This window comes from Halichoeres trimaculatus, unplaced genomic scaffold, assembly GCF_033239565.1.
Source record: "Halichoeres trimaculatus isolate MK-OKI-2021-1 unplaced genomic scaffold, fHalTri1.1 fHalTri1_scaffold_5, whole genome shotgun sequence".
Lineage (NCBI taxonomy): Eukaryota > Metazoa > Chordata > Actinopteri > Labriformes > Labridae > Halichoeres > Halichoeres trimaculatus.
The window spans coordinates 2,442,831-2,467,500 of record NW_027437183.1 but is presented as its reverse complement, the minus strand read 5'-3'; the positions used below and the strand labels follow the sequence as shown (position 1 = coordinate 2,467,500).

The 24,670-nt window shown below is 41.7% G+C and overlaps 1 protein-coding gene across 1 annotated transcript in view; it reads left to right on the top strand.

The window, feature by feature from the left end:
* The window catches only part of fras1 (Fraser extracellular matrix complex subunit 1), a 113,639-nt gene that overhangs the window by 20,846 nt on the left and 68,123 nt on the right, over nucleotides 1-24,670 (top strand). Inside the window, exons 3-17 of the mRNA XM_074670703.1 lie at nucleotides 1-50; nucleotides 282-374; nucleotides 524-683; nucleotides 875-1,008; nucleotides 1,101-1,184; nucleotides 2,842-2,943; nucleotides 6,232-6,423; nucleotides 6,863-6,952; nucleotides 9,330-9,477; nucleotides 11,160-11,303; nucleotides 11,421-11,567; nucleotides 15,490-15,633; nucleotides 17,443-17,580; nucleotides 17,690-17,833; nucleotides 17,938-18,102. The exon at nucleotides 1-50 is cut by the window's left edge and continues 58 nt beyond it. Of these exons, the coding sequence (XP_074526804.1) occupies nucleotides 1-50; nucleotides 282-374; nucleotides 524-683; nucleotides 875-1,008; nucleotides 1,101-1,184; nucleotides 2,842-2,943; nucleotides 6,232-6,423; nucleotides 6,863-6,952; nucleotides 9,330-9,477; nucleotides 11,160-11,303; nucleotides 11,421-11,567; nucleotides 15,490-15,633; nucleotides 17,443-17,580; nucleotides 17,690-17,833; nucleotides 17,938-18,102 (1,935 nt within the window). The remainder of the gene's footprint in view (nucleotides 51-281; nucleotides 375-523; nucleotides 684-874; nucleotides 1,009-1,100; nucleotides 1,185-2,841; nucleotides 2,944-6,231; nucleotides 6,424-6,862; nucleotides 6,953-9,329; nucleotides 9,478-11,159; nucleotides 11,304-11,420; nucleotides 11,568-15,489; nucleotides 15,634-17,442; nucleotides 17,581-17,689; nucleotides 17,834-17,937; nucleotides 18,103-24,670) is intronic.

The following is a 24,670-nucleotide window of genomic DNA, read 5'->3' as shown; positions in this document are numbered from 1 at the left end:
CCATCTGCAGACCCACAAACTGTCTGAACCCACGCTGTGACTTCCAGAGAGTAAGACTCAGTCACACACTGTGCACATACTTCACAAAGACAAACACACACTGCACACACACTGCGCACAGACACACAGATATAAACACGCACTGTGTGTGTGGCTGTTTGTCCTGTCCTGTTAAAGAACAACAAACACTGTGGTCTGTGTGTTTTCATGCTGTTTCAATGACAAAGAGCATCTCTTCCTATGTGTGTGTGTGTACGTGTGTGTGTGTTTGTGCTGAGCAGGGCGAGCGTCTGAGGATCCCCGCTAACAGCTGCTGTCCAGAGTGTGTATCATCCTCCCAGAGCTCCTGTCAACACGAAGGACTCACACACACCGTGAGTTTCTTCTCTGTCCTCCCTGTTTTTTACTGTCCTCATTATCCTCATTGTCCCCACTGTCTCATCTTTTCTTTTTGTCCTCACAATTTGTTCTGTCCTCTTTGTCCATTTTTCCCTCTGTCCTCTGTGACCTCTGTCTCTGATAGGACGGCAGTCAGTGGAGCCCCTCCCCCTGTACGGTGTGTGTTTGTTCCAGAGGAGAGGTCACCTGCAGCCCTCAGCCCTGCCCTCCTCTCACCTGTCCAGGAGGTCAGGTACCCTTCACGCCGTCAGGGGAGTGCTGCCCCCAGTGTTCCCCGACAGGAGGTGAGGATCAACGAGGAAATCCACTCTGGAGTCTTCTTTCAGACCCAGTGACTCACATCCTGATCATTCACTTTCACTGCTTCAGCGCGCAGGACTCACATTCTCACTGTTTACTCTCCCCTGTGTGTGTGTGTGTGTGTGTGTGTGTGTGTGTGTGTGTGTGTGTGTGTGTGTGTGTGTGTGTCTGTTAGCTTCTTGTGTGTGGCAGGGCTCTGTGTTCAGGGATGGGGAGGACTGGGATGTCGGTCAGTGTTCCAGATGTTTCTGCAGAGACGGAGATGTTCAGTGTTCAGTCACGGAGTGTGAGCAGGTCGTCTGTAAACCTGTGAGTTTACATACAACACACACACACACACACACACACACACACATTCACACACACAGAAAATCATGGACTGTTTCTGATGCTTTCTTCAGGAGGAGAACTTGGTCATTCAGCCCGGTCACTGTTGTCCTCAGTGTGTGTCTGACCCCTGTCTGTCTGCTGGAACACAATACCAGGTATACTGAGTGTGTGTGTGTTTTTGTTGTGTGTGTGTGTGTGTTTGGCTAACAATTCAGATCGGGTCTTTTATAATTTTTAGAAAAACATTACGATAGGTTTCAACAGCTATTGCCGTTCCTCTTGAATCTTTGTGGTAAATTAACGTTTTGCTGCCTGTTGATCTTCTCCGGCCAAAAGACCTTAGCCAATCATAAGAGACGGGGACTGTAGCCAATCATATCGGGGGATACTGTGACAGTGGCCACTGAGTGCCAAAAAGAAAATCGGCTCGCAATCAGGAGAGAGCTATGTGGGCTGAAGAGCATGAGCAAAAGTAACCTGCTTGCACAAATTTCATATTTGCTCTCGAATTTTGGCACTATAATGCTGCCATACATTGGCTGTTGGAACTCCTTATGTAAGTTATTTGAATTTACTAGTTTCATCATGTGACCCTACCTTTTTACTTTGCTAATAACTATAAAAAAAAGAATGATTTGAATTTTTAGCATGAATTGCTTGTAAACAAAAGTGATATGCTCGCGCAGGTGCTAGACTTTAGCGCACTGGTCCTAGGCAGACGTGGGCACAAATCTCATAAATGCTCATGTGGATCTCATTTATACAGAAGAGGATTAATGCTACTGAAAAAAAATCGTCAAAATTTAAATTACAGTAAGAAAAGTCAGAATTCTGACTTTAAAAAAAAAAAAAAAACTAAATTAAAAGCTAAAACTTTATCAGTATAACGTGGCCATACATCTGAAGTGTTGGGAAAAAGAAAAAAATTGATAAATTAAATTTTTTTTTATTACTGTTTTTGTCTGGTAAGGAAAAAGTCAAAGTCTTGATTTTTTCTCAGAGAAAAAAAAAGCTTAAATTTTGGCAGTATAATGCAGCCATACATCTGACGTGTTGGGAAAAAGAAAAAGAAAAATCAAATTTTTTTAGTACTATTTTTCTTGAGAGAAAAGTCAAAGTCTTGATTTTTTTTCTCTGAAAAATAAAGTAAAAAAAAAAAAAAGCTAAAACTTTGGCAGTTTAATGCTGCCATCCATCCGATGTGTTGGAAGATGACAAAAAGATGCATCCATTTTTCATTACTATTTTTTCAGGGAAAAAAGTCTAAGTCTTGATTTTTTTCTCTGAAAAAAAAGCCCAAACTATGGCAGTATAACGCCACCATACATCTGATTTGTTAGGAAAAAGAAAAAAAAATACATACAAGTTTTTATTTTATTGCTATTTTTTGAGAAAAAGGTCAGAGTTCGGACTTAAATCTCAGAATTCTGACTTTTTTTCTCAGAAAAAAAGTTTAAAAAAAGCTAAAGCTTTGGCAGTATAATGCCGCCATACATCTGACATGTCGGGACCTGAATTACATATAACGTTGTGAATCCTGAATCCTGCAGTCATTCAGACTGATGTTCAAACAGCCCTTTAATCTGTGAAACACAGGGATTAAATGTTGTATCACAGGAACACTGAGCTCCATCTTCAATCATTTAGTAAAATTATCTCATCACGACGCGTTTGTTTAAATATTTATTAGCAACAAGCTTTTAATTTGGTAACTACAGGAAGTGGAACACACAACCAGGCAGATTTTCCTAAATTAAAATACATGTGTGTGAGTGTGTATTCTTGTTTAACTGTGTTTATGTGTCTCTGCAGCACGGTGAACAGTGGCAGAAGAATTCCTGCACCACCTGTGTGTGTGAGCATGGGCAGTCTAAATGTCACACACACACCTGCCAGTCCATCACCTGTGAGAAGGTGAGTTCAACCAGATCGTTGTAGGTGATCAATAATCAATAATGATGTTTCACGCAGAGGAGAGTCAAAAATAATGAAAGATGAGAAGAAATCAGTAGAAATCAGTGAAAATCAGAGTGTGTTTTTGTGAACACAGGGAAATCAAACAGCAGAATGAAGACATTGTGTTCTCTTTGAGCTCGCTGAGATTAAACCCTCTTTTATCAGACCTCCTGATGTTTCTGTGACGCTGAGGAAACTCTGGAGCTCCTCTTTCTGTCACTTACAGTTTCATGTGCCTCCAAAGCTTTAAAACTTTTAGTTAAATATTCCCAGAGTTCAGCTCAGCCGAGGACATTCAAACAGAGAACTGAGAAAGTCCTGCAGAGTCCCAGAGGACTCTCATCCTCAGATCATCTCAGGACCGAGCAGAAACCAGCTGGTCTGCTTATAGCCCGTCTCCTGATTGGACTGACTGCAGTAACTGTGAACAGGAGGAACTAACGTCTGATAAATAAGTAAAGAACAACAGGACGAAGTGTCTGAGGATCACAGTTATTTCAGAGTGTCTGTGTGAATCTGCAGATCTCAGCGCTTTAAAATAACTGTAAGAAACATCTGATCCAAAGAGCCGGCTGTGTTACTCTGAATTATTAAACACACACTCACTGCCACCCTCCTCTCCCTACACTGTAAAAAATATGTTGATTCAACTTCACTCACTCAAGTCATCTCGTTGCTTTGACTGTGTTAATTCAACATAATGTGAATGAGGAGGGAATTTAGAGTCTAATCTCTTCTTGGCTCTCCCTCATGTTTTACAACCCCCCAAAAAATCCACAAGAACGTCAGTTGTCAGTCATCATTAAACGTGACGTAAAGCCTCATTTTTAACCTCGTGTAACTAATGAAAACAAAACTTTACAGAAAAAAGAGGACCTGAATACAAGACAGCCAAATGATATCTTCAAATCACCACAACAATCAGACGTGAGAAACATTTCTACGAGGTGTATTATTTTTTAAAGTCTGACCACAGCCCATCTGGAATGACTGGGGAGATGGATTTTTTGACCTATACTGCAGCCAGCCACCAGAGGGAGCAGTTTTATGGCGACCTTACTTCAACAGAGCAAGATGACGTCCATTTTTTTAAATAGTCTATATAGAACCCTAACCCACTACAGGCGGTCCTCGAGTTATGAACGAGTTCCGTTCCTACGACACATCGTAATCCGAAATTCTGCGCAAGTCGGAATTTTACCCTAAATATCCCCCCCAATCTCTAAACAGCTAATCAAATAAATGTATTATTATTATTATTATTATTATCCATGAAGCGAAAAAGGTGAGAATACCAAGAAAATTACAGAGCACAAACACGGACAATCTACACTATGAGGCGACTCAAGACAAGGCGTAGCTGTGTATTCATACGCACTCCACGTCTAAAACGAGTACGCGTCGTAGGAGCTTCCAAACAGAGCAATGAACAGTCTCTATTTTCTTACATACATAAATTTATTGGTGTCACAAAGTTGAAACAACGTGAGCCTGGCACCACGTAAGTTGAGGACCTCCTGTGTTAGCATAAACACTAAATGCACTCGGGCTGAACAATTTTGGAAAATGGACCAATATTGCGATTGGGATTTTTTGGAAGGGACTTGTGTCTTTTGCATTATTCTCTAAACACAACCAATAAATCATTCTTTTGTATGACCAACACGACTGTTAACATATAAACAAGTCAATACTGTAGGCCAGGCCTACATGTTATGGTTAAATGAGATAAATGCATGCATGAATTAATACCTAAATAACATATCGTTATTTAAGTAATATAATCACAGTAGAAAATTGACTGATTGACTTAGCTTCAAGATTTGTAGAGGTGTAATATTCCTGCCAGAAAGAAATTAACATTGACTTTTGCTAGTTTCAAGAAAGAACAAGTACAAGTTACTGTTACTGTACTGTGTACTAGAGCCCGACCGATTGATCGGGCGGGCCAATTAATCGGGCTGATTATAGCCTGTCACCGATTAATCAACATTGGCCACAATGTAGCCGATTATAAAAAAATTTAATTAATTGATATAAGGCTACTACACAGCATCTCACTTTATAATGTCATGCAGGATCAACCTGGGCTTATAAATTCACCAGTTATTGTTTTGGTTGAAATAATTTTTGAAAATGTTTCAATGTATTTTGTTGTAATTGTATTTATTGCATGTTTTGAAAGCAACGACATTGCTACTTAAAATCTAGTTTAGTCCCATGCAGTAAATGGAAGATGGAACTTTTTTATAGCTAGTCATAATTTGTGTTCATATACAGTATTAATCCTGTGTATATCAATGAATTTATTACATAGATCAGCCCATATATCGGATATCAGTCAATATATCTGCTGATGTATTGGATATCGGCTTCTTTTTGCCCCCAGTATCGGTATTGACATCGGCCCCCAAAATCCCATATCAGTCGGGCTCTACTGTGTACATATTCTTTTTGTTTTAATTGTAGCCTTTGCCATTTGAAAATTGCATTCTATCACATTGCGATGTTGGTTTCATTTCAATTAATTTTTCAGCCCTAAAATGCACTGTAAAAATCATTGAGTACATGGGCCCATGCTCTTTGGAGCACAGACAGGCAGTCTGTGTTGTGGAGCAAAGACAGCCTGTGCGCCGCCCTCAGTCTAACATCTCAATGTACGGCAGGGTCTTATATCCACTGTGTTCCCTCCTCACACACTGTTACCAAATACCATCACAACAAAAATTATTTTGCTGTAAAAACTTGATGAATTAAGTTCAATCCACATCTTTTGTTGTTCTTTTGACCTTTTTTTCTAGTTTATGTGTGTCTGTGCAGTGAAGCACAGACGGCCTGTGCCCTCTCCGTAATGTAACATCTCCATGTACAGCAGTGTCTTATATCCACTGTGTCGTTGAGATGATGCCTACTTATAATTACTTGTTATCACAACAACTTCGCTAGTCTTTTGTTATAGTGAGTAAAAATATGTTAGAACAAGAAATGTGCACGATCACTTTTTACAGTGTACTTCTTTCTGCCATCCTCCCCTCCTCTTCATCTCTTTTTATCTCTGCCATCTCCTCATCTCTCTTTCTGTCTCTTTCGATCACTTGCCCCTCTTATCCCTTCCTCTTGAAAACACTAATTGCAGATCTTAGCTTCTGATTGGGTCATAGGGAGTCAAACACATCACCTGTCTGTCTGCTTCTCCTTACCTGTGTGTGTGTGTGTGTGTGTGTGTGTGTGTGATGCTCTCTGCAGGGTCAGAGTAAAGTGCGTAGAGAGGGTCGCTGCTGTGATGAATGTGTCCCTGCCAAAGGAAGCTGCCTGTACGAGGGAACTGTGCGTTACCACGGCGACATGTGGAACAGCACAGGGTGTGAGTTCTGTACCTGTAACCGTGGACAGGTGGTCTGTCAGAGGGCGGAGTGTGCTCGACTTTCATGTCCTCAGGTGAGTCAGCATGTCAGGTCCCAGAAATCCCATTACCTGATTGCCTCGCCTTCTATCGGTCGCTGAAAGATAATGAAAAGTGTCAGAGTCACTTTGTTAGCGGCGTTCAGATGAACCAGCTCAGGCTCAGGTGTTTGGACTGGATCCGGATTAATCATTATGACCATCATGATCCAGTCCAGTGATCCTATCTCAGATAATTTTCTCTGTGAGGACAAAGAAAATTAAAGTTCAGAGTCCAAAAAGTTCCTATGCAGTGAAACAAGTTCCACAAGGAACTTTTTAGAGATACATCACTCTGAGTTCAGGCAGGAACTTTGAAAATATGACAAGGCTCAGACGTCCCACAAAAAGGACACTTTTAAAAATGTTTTAACTCTTTCAAACCTCAGATAATTCCTCAGAACGTCTTAATGTTTGAAACTTTTTCTGATTTCAGGGATCAGAGCTCATCAAGCACCCAGACAGCTGCTGCCCCCAGTGTTCGTCGGTGAAACCGTCCTGTGTTCACGACGGGAAATCCTTCAAGGTGATTCAAACGCTTTTTATCGGCCTTTAATAATCAGGCTGGAAACAGGCGGGTAAAACTGAAGCATGAGGCAGAGAATTCTCTCATTGATGAAAAATGGGTCTACACTCATTTCCACGCACAGATCGGCGCGTGTTTCCTGTATTAACACTTCCATGTCCATAATAAAATCACTGAAGAGAGCATTGAGACGACGTTAGATCAAACTTTTAGCCTGGATTTTTTAAGGAAGCTGTATTGATCACAGGATTTACTGTGAAGATAATAATTTTACTCAGTACAATATTATCATAAAAACGTGAACTGTGTGTGAAAAGGAGGATTATTTCATGACAAAAGACGTTCATTTACATGGGATCACAAACAATCAGCTTCTTGTGATACAAATAATCATAAAACTCCGATATACCTGTGTGTAATTGCCAGGCACTTGGACTCGAGTTACAGATTTGACGACTTGCAACTTGACTTGACTTGAGGGTAAAAAACTTAAGACTCGACTTGACTTGAGACGCTAAAGCTGAGTCAGACGACTTGTAGCAAGTTCACCACACTATAGGTTCACACTTTTATTGATTGATTGATTGCCCCAAAAGTCGAGCAGTTTGGGTTTACAAACTTCCACTTTGATGGAAAAAGGAGGAACGTGCAATTCAAGATATGCGATGCTAAAATAAACAAAAAAGAGGGAACAACGTTCAAATTTATCCTCCATTTAAAGACTGCACTTGAAGCCAAGGAAGTGAAACCAAGCTAACACTGTTAGAGGTGTTGATGTGAGCGACTGTAGCCTCTGTGACTGCATCAATAATCTCCATTCATGGCAGCAAGCCCCTGTCTTCATCACTTTATCTCTCTTCATCACAAACATCCAGTCGAGACTCGTCAGCAGAGGAAATAACTCCCATCATAAACCTTTATTCCTTCTCATGTAGCCTCCCATCAGTTTTTCCTCTAGCTGTAGCTTCATTTAGTCCACTCTGTTATTCTTTAGGAAGGTGGAGAAACGACCCTATGCCAGCAAAACAAATACACGTGGCACTATAGGCAGCTAAATTAGTGCCTGATGATAAATTACATATTAAAGTATAATTATACCTCTCCATTATTAAATTAAATATATGGTTTAATCCATGCAGAGCTGCAGACTCATCTGATGTTAGTTTTTGACATTTAATTTAGGAAGATAAAGTTTCTCTCTTCAAGATATAACCTGTGACTCGACTCGACTTGACTTGCCCACGACAGAAAAACTTGAGACTTGGACCAAATGACTTGCTACTCGTTTGGGACTCGTATGGAGAGACTCTTACAGTTAGTTCAGGACTTTGCAGCATTTAGCAAGTTACAATGGAGAGGAACAACTTCCCTTTAATGGGCAGAAACCTCGGACAGAACCAGACTCATGTTAGACAGACATCTGAGGAGACTGAGGCGGGAGTTTGACTGGGGCGGTACACCTGTCAAACGATACTGAACGTGAAAGCAGGTCCTCACGATCCTTCTGACTTTTGGGTTTTAAGCAGGAGGTGTCTGAAAAGTTACCAAAAAATATGTCAAATGGAAAAAACATATATTTATTATCAAACAAGTTGATATCTTTTACCATATAAACACAGAAAAGTACTGAAAATAGGTACCATTGAGTACCAGTACTGATGCCAAGTACCAGGCAGTGGTACCATATCATTACAAACGTGAAAGGTACCCATCCCTACTCTGCTGTAGTTAAGTTTGTCACATCCACGCTGCTGACGGCTGCAGTGATTTCCTTACAGATGAGTTTTTCTGACTTAGTTCATTTCTTCATTTTCTCAGCATCATTTCTTTCTACCTTGGTTGCTATGGTGTTGTCGATCTTCAGCATAGAGCCGTCCATAATGCGTCCCTCCATGTCGTAAAGTCTCTAGGTCTGCCCAGCTGAGCCTTGAATATTTAGGGGTGTAATTTGAAGTATGGTGCCACATTTATCAACACCTGATCAGGCGTACGCTGAGTTTCATAAATCACACGTGAACGTTCCCGTAAGCTCATTTTTACACCCAGATCTGCGCCAATTCCCACGTAAGGCTGATAAATGAAGGGCAGTGAGAGAAAGACAGGACTCCAGGCTGAGGATGTAGAGGGAGGTGGAGATGAACTGAGATGGAGTTAATGTGTGTTTGAGGACAGAGCCACGAGGTTTCTCTGACGGATCAAAAATCTCTCTTTAATATTTATGACCGGGTTTATTATTCATGAGCTGAAACCAGAAAGCAAAACCCTCGATTCTTAACATGTTCAGCCAGAGGGAGAGGAAACGAGACACTGAGGCACTGAGAGACGGGGACAGACGGGGACTAACGCTGACTGTCCGACTGTCTCTCTGTCTCTACAGGACGGGTCCCGGTGGTCTGACGGCGGCTGTAGGCAGTGTGAGTGCAACAGGGGTCATGTCACATGTTTCCTGCAGTCCTGTCCCACGTGTTCACCTGGAAAGCTAAAGATCCACCAGGAGGGACGCTGCTGCCCTGAATGCCAGCAAGGTAGACCGTGTGTTGGAGTGTGTGTGAGATGTTGACGGAAAAATACAGTGAAGGAAATAAGTATTGAAGGCGTCAATTTTTTCTCAACATATTTACTTCCAAAGATTCAATTCAAACTAAATTTCTCCCAGACATTGGTATTAACTGAAATAATCCACACATGAAAAGAAATCACAACATTCAGGTCCATAAATAATGATTATGGTGAATTAAGTACGATAACACAGGAAAAAAGTATTGAACACCATGGAAAGGCTGTATACTTTGGACAGGAAATGCACCATACCACCTGAAATCTGTCAGTAATTATTACTTGAACTTCCAATTAGTGCAAACCAACATCAGCTGGGCTAGAGCAAATTGATGGTCCTATAAAAAAGGTGTTTTTTTCACCAAGCAGTTAAATAGCACACACCTCATGATGGGTAAAGGCAAAGAGCTCTCTGAAGACATTCACAACCTGATTGTTGCTCAGCATCAGAATGGAACTGGTTACAGACTTATATCAAAGCACCTGAATATTCCAGTCAGCACCGTTGGGGCCATTATTCACAAGTGGAAGAAGCACCACCTTACCATCAACAGGCCACGCACAGGAGCTCCTTGAAGATTTCTGACCAGGGAGTCAGAAAGATAGTCAGAAGAGGACTCAACCAGCCAAGGACCACCCTGAAAGTGCTCCAGAAAGACTTGGAGGCAGCAGGTACAATTGTTACAGAGAAAACAATAGGCAATGCACTCCACCGCCATGGCCTCTATGGACGCTCAGCCCGCAAGACTCCATTCCTCAAGAAAAGGCATGTTGAAGCTGGTTTAAAGTTTGCTAAACAGCATCTTGACAAGCCTGTAGAATACTGGGAGAATGTTGTCTGGTCAGATGAGACCAAAACTGAACTTTTGGGCTGTCATACTACAGACCATGTTTGGAGGAGAAATGGCTCTGCACATCAGCCAAAAAACACTACACCAACAGTGAAGTTTGGAGGTGGAAGCATCATGGCATGGGGTTGTTTCTCATCTCATGGTGTTGGCAAACTTCATATAACTGACGGAGCAATGAATGGAGCCATGTATGGGGAAATTCTTGATCTGAATCTGCTGCCATCCACCAGGATGATGAAGATGAGACGTGGCTGGACCTTCCAGCAGGACAACCATCCAAAGCACACGGCAAAGTTGACTCTCAAATGGTTTCAGAAAAAGAAAATCAATCTGTTAGAACGGCCTAGTCAATCACCTGACTTCAATCCAACTGAACATTTGTGGAAAGAAGTAAAGAAAAGGGTTCACCAGAGGGCACCAAAGAATATTCCAGATTTAAAGACAATCTGTGCAGAGGAATGGGCCAAAATCACACCTGAGCAGTGTGGGCCATTAGTTCAAACATACAAGAAGCTTCTGGAAGCTGTCATTGCAAACAAAGGCTTCTCCACTAAGTATTAGATGAGTCTCAGTTAGTGTGTTCAATACTTTGTTCCTGTTTTATCGTACTTAATTCACCATAATCATTATTTATGGACCTGAACGTTGTGATTTCTTTTCATGTGTGGATTATTTGAGTTAAAACCAATGTCTGGGAGAAATTTTGTTTGAATTTCATCTTTGAAAATTAATGTGATGAGAAAAAAGTTGACGCGTTTAAAATGAAATGTCACTCTGTGTGTGTGTGTGTGTGTTTGCAGTTCAATGCCATGCAGACTGTGTGTCATGTACGGGGTCTCCTGATCACTGTGAGGCCTGCAGGGACTTGAAGGCGGTCCTCCATCGTGGTCGCTGTCTATCTGCGTGTCCTGCTGGATTCTTCGCTGATGGACGAGTTTGTGCAGGTGCATCCGATTAACCTGAATGATGACATCATGTTTGATTGACAGCTGCTCACAGAGGTGGAAGGAGTCAGGTTTTAAACCCGCCGTGGTGACTTTCTCTCCCCCCTCCCCCCACAGCCTGCTCCACTTCCTGCCTCACCTGTTCCAACAGCTGGGACTGTCTGACCTGTGGCCCCCAGAGGCCCCTGCTGAGTCCTGACAGCAGCCAGTGTGTGTCCACCTGTCCTCCTGGGTCATACACACACCAACACAAACACTGTCGCTGTGAGTTACTCATCTACACACACTCACACACACACATACACACATAAAAGCAACAAACAGGCACCAGTGTCGGGAAATTACTTTAAGAAAATAATTTGTTATTGTTACTTGTTACTTTCCCCCAAAAAACTTTAACTTTGTAAAAGAAGTAGGGCTGCAATTACTGCAATTATTTTAGTAATCGATTACTCTGACGATTAATTTTTTTTTTTTACGAATAATCGAATAATCGATTAATCGATTAATCGATTAATCAATTAATTGTAAAAAATTTAATCGATTAATCGATTTATCGGAAAAAAAAGGATGAAATGCATAATGGTAAAATTTGCAGATCTAAACATACGTTGTTATTTTAGTTGATGACTATTGTTTCCTTCATGATATATACAAATAGACAACATATTTGAACATAATTAAATTGACTAAATGCTACATTTATAAAGTATAAAAAGTGATATGAATGTATTGTCACTTAAAGAATCAACAGTTTGGGAAAAATAACAGAAAATATATTTTTATGTCATCAGATTAAGAACTTAGAGGGACAAAAAGGCAAATAAATAAAAACATGGGGGTCAAACAGTTCACCCCCTTTGCCCTACCACTATCTGTAGCAGCTAACGCTAATGCTAACATTAGTTTAATGAACTCCTCAAACTCCATCTCTCACGTTGAAGTAGTGTCTGTGTACCCCCATCCTGAAAACCCCAGTTTTAACCCAACAGACCCCTCCAGACTCACGCACTCTGACTTGTAATTTATCCAGATCAACCCCTTATTTTTAAGTCTGGTTCTGTCATCTCTGATATTTTCCAAGTCAAAACAAGTCGGCTACTTATTCCTTAGATTCAACCTGGAAAAGAACCCCTCCTCTCCCTGGAGTTGGTTTGATCCAAAGACGCTACATGAGATCCTCTCTGACTGAGGTTACACAGACACACACAGGAAGCTGTGTGAGATTTGTTGGTGAAGAGTTGATTTTAGCATCAGCTCTTTGTTAAAGACGTGTCAACATGATTGTTCTGTTGTTAGGGTCTTGAGTCGACTGTGGAGTGGTTTTTATGTCTGGCTGTCTGTGCTGAGGTGTGCAGGTGTTTGCATCATTTTTCCCAACACTAACACTTTTCAGTCTAAGCCTGTCTCTAAACATCAGCTGAGTCTTTTATATTTTTAGACAGCCTTCAGCTGCTGTTGTTGGTTCTTATCTGGTTGAGCTCAGAGTTTTTAGGCTTTGTGTGTTTGTAGGTAAGGACTACTCTGACTGTATCACCTGTTTCCTCTTCTTTCCTACCTGAGCTCAGTTTCTCTGTGGATCTGAGTTTGCTGATATCAGAACGTCTGTGAAGTTTTACTCTCAGAGCTGGGGTTGGGTTGTTTCTGTGTTTGTTGATGTGATCTGAGTCTTTCTGAGTGGCAGTGATGTCTGAAAGCTCAGCTTGGTTCTGGTTCTGAAGGTGTCAGACGCTGCTGGGGCTCTGTGTGAACTGTGGATTTACAAACTGATGTTAGTACAGACAGAAACTGTTACCTGCCAGTGTCCAAGTGTAATCACCTGATCCCAGATCAGATTCTCCCAGGGTTTGGTGAAAACCATCCTGTCTTTAGCTTCATTCACGTCCCCTCTGTCTGTCTGAGCTGCTCTCTCTCCCTCTCTGTCTCTAGGCTTTGGTTTAATCTGTGGATCTTTCTCATCTCATTTTATTTCTCCAGGTTCTATTTGTGGGTTTAGGTTACCATATCAGCCCCACCCTCAGATTATGGTGTATTTGTGTGTGTGTGTGTGTGTGTTTGACCTAAAAACATAATGTAATCCTACTCTCACAGGGTTCTTGTAGAGGCCTGCTTTTTTTTTTTTCCTTTGCCTGTTTAGATTTTGACAGATTAAAGGAAGCGTGTTTGGACAGCTTTGCTCTATGAGGCTGTTTTAATTTCTTAATAGAGGAATTATACACAGTGAAACAGGGATTAACATTTCAGAAAGGTAAAAAATAATCAAAGGTAATTTAAGAAGTTTACTGACATTTTCTGAAAGATCAAGAGTTAAAAACAGGCTTTGATAGTAGGTGCTCAAATTTGGCAATGCAGAAATGATGGAGCCAGCTGACCATTCACCTCTGAAGTTACTGAAAGGCTGGTTATGTCAGGGACAGGTTAGCTTGTAAGTTTACATTAGCTTTTTAGTTTCGGTTAGCTTGTTAGTTTCAAGTAGCTTGTGTTGTTTTCATTAGCTGTTTAGTTTATATTAGCTATTTACTTTTACCTAGCTTGTTTGTTTCAGTTAGCTTGTAATATTTTTATGGGCTTGTAAGTTTTTATTAGTTTTTTTTATTTTCATTAGCTTGTTAATTTACTTTAATTGATTATTTTGGTCAGCCTGTTGCTCTCAATTAGCTTGTGTTATTTTAATTAGCTTGATTGTGAGTTTTTTTTTTTTACTGACTTGTAGATTTTTTATTAGTTTGCTTGATTTTCATTAGCTTGTTAGTTTACATTAATTGATTAATTTTGGTTAGCCTGTTGCTCTCGATTAGCTTGTGTTATTTAAATTGTTGCTAAATTGTGAGTTTACCTTTTTATTGACTTGTGAGTTTTTATTACTTTCTTTGATTTTCATCAGCTTTTTGATTGAGGTTAGCTTGTGTTATTTTCATTAGCTGTTTAGTTTACACAAACTGTTTAGTTTCATCTAGCTTGTTAGTTTAAGTTAGCTTGTATTATTTTTATTGGCTTGTAAGTTTCGATAGTTTGTTTAATTTTCATTAGCTTGTTAGTTTACATTAATTGATTAGTTTTGGTTAGCTTGTTGGTCTCCGTTAGCTTGCTTAATTTTCATTAGGTTGTTTGTTTACATTTGTTTGATAGTTTAAATTATCTTTTCGTTTTTACGTTGAGGTGAGTTTGTGTAATTCTCATTAGCTGGATAGTTTACACAATTTTGTCAGTTTAGGTTAGCTTGTGTTGTTTTCACTTGCTTTCTAGCTCCCATTAGTTCATTATTTTCTGTTAGCTATTTTAGTTTTCAATAGCTTGTTATTTTATATTATTCTTTTAGTTAATATAAGCTTGTGTTATAAGTTCACATTAGTAGCTACTTTGTCATTAGCTTGTTAGTTGTGAGCTGTTACATTAGTTTATTAGTTTACATTAGCTTTTTATTTTAGGTTAGCTTGTGTAGTTGTCATTAGCTTTTTAGTTCCCATTATTTAGTTAGTTTAGGTTAGCTTATGCTATTATCAATAGCTTGTTAGTTTGCAACAGTTTGTTAGATTGGATGAAGCTGTGTTATTTTCACTAGCTTTTTAGTTTTCATTAGTTAGTGAGTTTCTGTCAGCTTATTTTATTTATGTTAGCCTGTTACTTTACATTATTTTGTTAGTTAATGTGAGCTTGTGTTATATTTATTGGCTTGCAAGTTTACATCAGTTTGTTTGATTTTCATTAGCTTGTTAGTTTACATTAATTGTTCAGTTTTGGTTAGCTTGTTAGGCTTGGTTAGCTTGTGAGTTCTCATTAGTTCGTGAGTTTATATTAGCTTGTGTCATTTTCTCTAGTAAGTTAGTTCCTGTAGTTTTGAGTTTTTGTTGGCCTGTGTTATTCAACTAGCTTGTTAGTTTACATTATTTTTTTAGATTAGTTAGTTTAGGTTAGCTTGTGTTGTTTTCATTAGCTTGTTAATTTCCAATAGTTTGTTAGTTCAGAGTAGGTTGTGTTCTATTTTTTAGCTTGTTTTGTTTTCCTTCATGTTTTGTTTACATTGGCTTGTTTGAGTAGTTCAGCACTAACCATTGGCCCAGTTGTCCTCTGGAGGTTAGCCATTTAGGAATGAGTGTACATTTCTCAATTTTACACTGCACACTGTCACACTTTAAAGGAACAGTCCCACAGTTTTTCTGAACCAGGCCTCTTGTTGTCCCTTCAGACTGTCACAGCTCCTGCTCGGCGTGCAGCGGACCGTCTCAGACGGACTGTGTGTCGTGTTCAGACCCTGCCGCCCTGCTTAAAGATGGACAGTGTGTCGCTGACTGTGGGGATGGATTCTACAGCCGGGAGGGCGTCTGCGCTGGTGAGATAATACTACACACACTACACCGTGAAATCATGATATTTATACTTTAACCATCGTACACGCTGTAAAATAACAACAAGTGCGACCAGCAGTTTGGGAGAAGTGTGTTTTTACTGCTGCTGTTATTAGTGCCCTGCTGTTTGTCTGCACAGAGACATGAAGAAGCTGCTTTACCGCATATTTAGTCCTTTTACAGAGACACTAACTCTTCTTCTAGACTTCAGAGAACTGCAGAAAGTTTACAGTCAACACAAACTCTGTCTGAGAGTAGATCAGGTTTACAGGTGAGGGAGGGTGTGTGTGTGTGTGTGTGTGTGTGCGTGTGTGTATGATGCAGACTCAGCAGACAAACAATAAAAGATGAGAGGGGATCATTAGTGTCTGTAATGAGGACTCAGAGTCTGTGTTCAAACATCCTGCATGAATATGAATCATCTTCTATTTTAGAGTTTATTAGAATAAAATTATAATAATCCAGACCCTCAGGGCAAGGCTGAACCACACACACACTCACGCATTCACACACACACACACACACCTAAACAAACAAAGCTTGCCTGTGTCTGTAAACCCCTCTTAGAGGTTCATGGAGCGGTTTTCCGCCTCGTCCATGTTTAAGGCTCAGTTATGAGCGGGGATCCTCTCTCAGGATAAAGATCACCTCCTGCAGCGCTTGGAGGAAAAGGTCAGGTCTGTTATCAAGTCTGAACTCTGAGATTTGGTCTGATATCAGGTCTGAACTCTGAGATTTAAAGCTTTTTAACTCCTATTTTCTCTCAGGGCTTTGTGCTCCCGCTCAGCTTTTTGTCCCCTCAGGCTGCCGTAGATACTTGAACTGATGTTATCCTCCTCGCAGACTTCAGACAAACCTGCTCTGACATGTCTGCATGTTACACTTAACTTTCCAACAGATGAAACAAAGAGTGTTGTAGGTTTATCTGTGTGTGTGTGTGTGTGTGTGTGTGTGTGTCACTCTGGAGCAGGGGTCTGCAACCTACGGCTCTCTGACTCCTTTCCTGTGGCTCCCTATAGATTTGAAAAAAAAATAAATAAATAAAATAAAATAAAGAATTTTTATTTATAATTTAATTATTAAGAAATTATTTTTCTCATTATTAATTTTTTTAAAAAAACTTTTTGCATTTTTTTAAATTATTTTTTGTAAACTTTTTGCAAATTTAGGAATAAAATTCCAATTTTTTTATGATTTTGCAAATTTTTAAATGTCACTTTTTTTTTAATTTCTGCATTTTTCCCCAAATTTTTGAAATAATTTAAAATGGAGCCAGTTTGTAAAAATACAGTTTTTTAATTTTTTTTTTTTTGCAAATTTATGAAATTTTAAAACAGTTTCAAAATTTAAAATATTTTGTATTTTCAGCCATTTTTTGTATTTATTATTCTGAAAAAATCACAAACTTACTGAAATATCTTATTATCTATTTATGAACTTTATGATATTACATAGTTTTCTCAATTTTTAATATTTGCAAATTTATTGAAAATAAAAAACAGAGACGTAACATGTACAATTTTATAAACACAAAATCTTCTTGGTCAGCTAATTAATCACTAGATTTTTAACGTGTTTCAAATTTATCCACTTTTTGTCTTTATTGTGAAGATAAAGTAGATTTTGTGGCTCCTGAATAACTTTTATCCAGGTGAGTTGAGGAAAAATGGCTCCTATGAAAGTAAAGGTTGCAGACCCCTGCTCCAGAGAATGTGTTTACACTGTGTGTGTGTGTTTGTGTGTGTGTGTGTGTGTGTTTTAATGTTAACGAGAACACACACTCTGTTTTACAGCCTGTGATGCTTCCTGTGCCTCCTGTTTCCCCGACAACCCAAACTGCTTAAGTTGTTCACCAGGCTCTGCACTGCATCATGGGAAATGTATTTCCGAGTGTCCCGACCAGCATTACCTGGACAGCGGCAGGTGCAGAGGTGAGCACACACCTGTGTTTGACGTCTTGTGGTGAACATGACGAGCATGAAATCCAGTTCCCGGCGTCTGCTTAGTCCTGGTTCAGTTCTCTGTCTCTGTCTGTCTCAGCTTGTCACAGGACATGTTCGTCCTGCTGGGGTCCCTCTGTGTCTCAGTGCTCCACCTGCCCAGGTGAGCTCCCCCTCCTCCACCTGGGTCAGTGTGTGGAGGTGTGTGGGGCGGGGCTCTTCGCTCAGGACGCCACCTGTCACAGTAAGACTTGACTTTCTTTAATTCCTGCTGATGACACAGTTTGGTTTGTGTCAGCGTGACCTCTGACCCCTCCTCCTCTCACCTGTCCTCTCACCTGTCCTCAGACTGTCACCCCACCTGTCGATCCTGTGTGGGTCCCCTGTCCTCAGACTGTCTCACCTGTGTCAAACCTGAAGAAGTCCTCCTGCCTCAGCCCGGTCTGACCCAGGGTGTCTGCTCACCTGCCTGTCCGCCTCACATGTTCATGGACCACACACACACCTGCACAGGTGAGAGGGAGGGGCTTTACATCTGTTGGTCTGTGTTCCAGTCTTTGTGACGGTCTCTCTGCAGCTCTCCTACCCCCAAGTCTCTCAGGTCTGACTTAGGGCAGGAAGGAAGTCAAACACACAGCACAATGCTCACCGTGTGTGTGTGTGTGTGTGTGTGTGTGTGTGTGTGTGTGTGTGTGTGCTGCAGTCAGTCAGCAGGTGTTTCATGGGTGATTACAGTCATCAGGTGAATAACAGCACTCTTTGCTTCCTGCTTTCCTCAAGTTCACACACATGATCATCATAATCTGCTCTGACATGTTTTAATATTACACACACATACACACTCACACACACACACACATACACACACACACACACACACACACACACACACACACACACACACGCACACACACACTCATACTCACACTCAGAGGAGGTTCCAGACACAGACCATGTAGAGGTTTTTAGATCCTCTTATTGTTATTATATGGATTGGTTTAGTCGGGTCTGGTCTGGTCCTGAAACACACAACAGCTGTGTCCCAATTCAGGGTCTGTAGCCTTCAGAGGACCCGGCCTTCGTAGCCTGCATAGACCACAAGGGCTGAACTGAATTGAGACGGTCTGGTCTACAGAGCAAGGGCCGATGTCGATACCGATACTAGGGGCAAAAAAAAGCCAATACCCGATATATCAACTGATATCCGATATATCAGATGATGTATATAATAAATTTATTGATATACACAGGATATATACTGTATATGAACACAAACTATTATAATACCCATATGATTCAAGACAGAGACAGAACACTATTAAATTAAAACAAGTAACTTTAATTATAAAACTGTCAACCTTAGAACTGTAGTGTAAACCAATGATAAATAAAAACAAGCTGTAAACACAATAATAAACAAAGAAGTCAAACTTTAAACAGTGAGTAGAAAAAAGTCAAACTGTAAACACACAGTGAGCAACTAACAAGACGTCAAAACGGCGAATTATAGTCTTACATTTCATAATGGTGGATGGAGGGGGCACTCGGGCAGCGTCCAGCCCAACACACAGACACACAGGAGCAGGAGCGACAGAATCTCCACGGAGCAAATTTTTATAATCAGCTACATTTTGGCCGATGTTGATTAATCAGTGACAGGAATAATCGGCCCGATTAATCGGCCAGACCGATTAATCGATCGGGCTCTATTTTCAACATCTGAACAAATGCCAGAGGGGATGTAAGATAAAAAAAAAAGTCTAAATGCAAGGTGTTTTAAGAATAGAACTTTTTGCAACAGGTACGAATAAATTGCAAAACAACAAAATTGCAAATTTTAGTTTTAATTTTTATTTTTAGAGTACTGAATTGATGAAATCCACTGTTTGATTCCCTGTAAATAAATAAATAAGAAAATAAATTAACACAAAGTAAGTCCCCACCCCCCTCAGAGAATTTACATGTATGAATGAATAGTTTTTAATACTGAGAAGATTTATTAAGAACTGTTCTTCCTTGGTATATTACTTTAAAAGAGTCCAGACACATTTTTACACAGTTAAACAAAATTCTTTAATGTTTCAGAAATACAATCACATAGTTTTTTCCAGAAATCCTTCACAACTAGATCAAACAGGACTCCTTCTGAAATTCAGTTGCATCCAGCATCTTCGGCGTTTACCCGCAATGGATCCTGGGATATGTGGGGCTTTCGAAGGATTCGAAATATCAAATCTGTCCTTCACACCCAAAAAGGGGGCCGGATTCGTCGGCCACATGAACCGCATGTTGGATGAGCATTTGAAGTGGGACAGCCATTTTCATGAAAACTTCAGATTTACTGTGTTTTAGGGTCTTTGAAAGTCTCAGGCTATGGGTCAGCCTGTGGGTAATGTGGTCTTGATGGAGACCAAAGACAGGCCCCTTAGACCAGAGACCTGAGACTGAAAACTAGAGACCTGAGACTAGAGTCTCAAGACTGTATTGCACTTTCCGCGCAAACGTGACGTGACGGTACCTTTCACATTTGAAATGATACCATACTGATGCCCGGTACCTGGCAATCGGTACCAGTACTCAACGGTACCAATTTTTGGTACTTTCTTTGTGTTAATGTAATAAAAAAAACCCCACATTCTTTCATGATGAAATATTTAATTTTGTTCAATTTAAAAAAAGTTATTTTTCAACATGTAACCCTGAAATGCTGCGTTCAAGTCCAGCATGGAAAATCTCCTACTCTTCCACTCCCTTACAGTCATTATGATGCATTTAGGTACCTAAACATGGTGCCTTTTGATTTCACGTGAATCGAAACTCAGTACTTTTGACAGAATCCAGCCGGTACCAATAAAAGTACTATATTCGGTACCCTAAGCGTAACACGTGAGGCTTTTAAGCTTATGCACGGCGTCCGTTGGTGTCCATTCCCAAACTGCAGGGGGCAGTGTATCACAAATGTACGTCTTATGCTTACAGCATAACACCTCTGTCCTGGAGATTTTTCCAGGTTCTTTTTACCAATTTCTCTTCTCTGCCGAGAGTGGCCGTGATTTCATACCATAAATTATTAATACTCTGTTGTCACGGTGATCTCTGTGTGAAGCATCATACAGATACCTGTATTCTGCACATCGACCACTAGGAGATCCTGTTCTTCTGCCATCTTGAATTTTTTCCGCATGAAAGGGACCACGCAAGGGGGCATAGGTGCGAAAATGACGTCATTCGTTTGCACGGACGTGTCAAGCATAAATCAGCCTTTAGTCAGAGTGAGACAAAGTGTGTTTCAGTCAAAATGAGATCGAGGCTGAATCTCAACGTCCCCCCTAAACCCTGAGCCCTTACGGACTTCATTAAGATCCTCTGCAAAGTGTCTGGGTGCATAAATCTGCAAGACTTCTGCAACAAGCTTTAAACATTTCTTTGACCTGTTTCTGTTTGACGTTTCTATGGTTTCATGTCACATTACAATGAACTCTGGGTAATTCCCTCCTGGTAAGTCTGTAACCATGCCGACTTACCGTGAGGGTGCATTAAGGGCTCAGAAAGTCAGCGCGACAGCCCTCACACACTTCACAGGGACCTGCCTCTAAGTCAGTGAGTGTGTGGTTGTGGACATTGAGATTCAGCCAGAGTGTGTTTCAGTCAGAGTGAGACGGAGAGTGTGTGTCGTGCAGAGTTGTGATGGTGTGTGTAGGAGTGAGCAAAGCAGCTGGAGTCTGATTTGATGTGTTTCTGCAGAGGCTCCGAGTCCTGCGGCAGAGAATCAGTCAGAGACGGTCCAGGAGACAGACTCAGAGTCAACCTGCTTCGTCTCTTTGTAAAGACTCTGTTTGTTTGTGTGTGTGAGTGTGTGTGTGTGTGTGTGTGTGTAGGAGGTAATCTCAGTCCCACAGGATGATAATCTGTCCGCTCAGATAAACCTTGAGATCCTTCACAGGATGAACGGAGGAGAACTGAAGGAAGGTGGGAGATGATAAGATGTCAGTTTGATAGTTCCAGCTGCACTGAGACCACACACACACACACACACACACACACACACACACACACACACACACACACACACACACACACACACACACACACAGACACACACACACACACACACACACACACACACACACACACACACACACACACACACACACACACACACACTCCTTATCTCTTTCTGACAGCTCTTTTGTTCAAGTTCCTCCAACATCTGCTGTTTTTGGGAGGTTTGGATCACTCTGTTCGCCTGCTGCAGACTGTAGGTGTGTTACCTGCTGCAGACTGTAGGTGTGTTACCTGCTGCAGACTGTAGGTGTGTTACCTGCTGCAGACTGTAGGTGTGTTACCTGCTGCAGACTGTAGGTGTGTTACCTGCTGCAGACTGTAGGTGTGTGTTACCTGCTGCAGACTGTAGGTGTGTTACCTGCTGTAGACTGTAGGTGTGTGTAACCTGCTGCGGACTGTAGGTGTGTGTTACCTGCTGCAGACTGTAGGTGTGTGCTACCTGCTGCAGACTGTAGGTGTGTGTTACCTGCTGCAGACTGTAGGTGTGTGTTACCTGCTGCAGACTGTAGGAGTGTGTTACCTGCTGCAGACTGTAGGTGTGTGTTTACCTGCTGCTGACTGTAGGTGTGTTACCTGCTGCAGACTGTAGGTGTGTTACCTGCTGCAGACTGTAGGTGTGTGTTACCTGCTGCAGACTGTAGGTGTGTTACCTGCTGCAGACTGTAGGTGTGTTACCTGCTGCAGACTGTAGGTGTGTGTTACCTGCTGCAGACTGTAGGTGTGTGTTACCTGCTGCAGACTGTAGGTGTGTTACCTGCTGCAGACTGTAGGTGTGTTACCTGCTTCAGACTGTAGGTGTGTTACCTGCTGCAGACTGTAGGTGTGTGTTTACATGCTGCAGACTGTAGGTGTGTGTTACCTGCTGCAGACTGTAGGTGTGTGTTACCTGCTGCAGACTGTAGGTGTGTTACCTGCTGCAGACTGTAGGTGTGTTACCTGCTGCAGACTGTAGGTGTGTTACCTGCTGCAGACTGTAGGTGTGTGTTACCTGCTGCAGACTGTAGGTGTGTTTACCTGCTGCAGACTGTAGGTGTGTGTTACCTGCTGCAGACTGTAGGTGTGTGTTACCTGCTGCAGACTGTAGGTGTGTGTTACCTGCTGCAGACTGAAGGTGTGTGTTACCTGCTGCAGACTGTAGGTGTGTGTTACCTGCTGCAGACTGTAGTTGTGTTACCTGCTGCAGAATGTAGGTGTGTGTTACCTGCTGCAGACTGTAGGTGTGTGTTACCTGCTGCAGACTGTAGGTGTGTGTTACCTGCTGCAGACTGTAGGTGTGTTACCTGCTGCAGACTGTAGGAGTGTGTTACCTGCTGCAGACTGTAGGTGAGTGTTACCTGCTGCAGACTGTAGGTGTGTGTTACCTGCTGCAGACTGTAGGTGTGTTAACCTGCTGCAGACTGTAGGTGTGTGTTACCTGCTGCAGACTGTAGGTGTGTGTTACCTGCTGCAGACTGTAGGTGTGTGTTTACCTGCTGCAGACTGTAGGTGTGTTACCTGCTGCAGACTGTAGGTGTGTGTTACCTGCTGCAGACTGTAGGTGTGTGTTACCTGCTGCAGACTGTAGGTGTGTTACCTGCTGCAGACTGTAGGTGTGTTACCTGCTGCAGACTGTAGGTGTGTTACCTGCTGCAGACTGTAGGTGTGTGTTACCTGTTGCAGACTGTAGGTGTGTTACCTGCTGCAGACTGTAGGTGTGTTTACCTGCTGCAGACTGTAGGTGTGTGTTTACATGCTGCAGACTGTAGGTGTGTGTTACCTGCTGCAGACTGTAGGTGTGTGTTACCTGCTGCAGACTGTAGGTGTGTTACCTGCTGTAGACTGTAGGTGTGTGTTACCTGCTGCAGACTGTAGGTGTGTTACCTGCTGCAGACTGTAGGTGTGTGTTACCTGCTGCAGACTGTAGGTGTGTTACCTGCTGCAGACTGTAGGTGTGTTACCTGCTGCAGACTGTAGGTGTGTGTTACCTGCTGCAGACTGTAGGAGTGTGTTACCTGCTGCAGACTGTAGGTGTGTGTTACCTGCTGCAGACTGTAGGAGTGTGTTACCTGCTGCAGACTGTAGGAGTGTGTTTCCTGCTGCAGACTGTAGGTGAGTGTTACCTGCTGCAGACTGTAGGTGTGTTACCTGCTGCAGACTGTAGGTGTGTTACCTGCTGCAGACTGTAGGTGTGTGTTTACCTGCTGCAGACTGTAGGTGTGTGTTTACCTGCTGCAGACTGTAGGTGTGTAACCTGCTGCAGACTGTAGGTGTGTTACCTGCTGCAGACTGTAGATGTGTGTTACCTGCTGCAGACTGTAGGTGTGTTACCTGCTGCAGACTGTAGATGTGTGTTACCTGCTGCAGACTGTAGGTGTGTTACCTGCTGCAGACTGTAGGTGTGTTACCTGCTGCAGACTGTAGGTGTGTTACCTGCTGCAGACTGTAGGTGTGTGTTACCTGCTGCAGACTGTAGGTGTGTGTTACCTGCTGCAGACTGTAGGTGTGTGTTACCTGCTGCAGGAGCCTTTTAGTTCTTATATGTATGTCTCACAGTTTGTGCGTGTGCGTGTGTGTGTGTGTGTGTGTGTGTGTGTGTGTGTAAGTGCGTGAGTGTTGGCTGCAAGCATCCTGGAGCTGGCTCTGTCTCCTGGCTCTTTGCTTAGTGTGTTTTCCGCTGCTTGTGTGTGTGCGATTGTGTGTGCGGCAGTGTTGTAGAGACACTGTGTGTGTGTGTGTGTGTGTGTGTGTTTGTTTGTGTGTGTGTGTATGTCATTGCTTCAGACTGGCAGAGCAGTAAACAGCGTTAACATGCAGACTGTGAAGATGCCAACAGAACAGACGAGCAGAAAATAAACGAGGCTCAGAGGAGCTGCATCTTCAAACACATTTTGTTTTTGTTTGTTTTTTATTTTTTGTTTACTTTCCTTTTTTATCTCTTCATTCTTGTTTTATTATTTGTCTGAATATGCATCAATTTGGTTTTTTTTTTAATGTATTTAGTTTGTTTTGCGTTTGTTTACACTCTGTATGTTTAGTT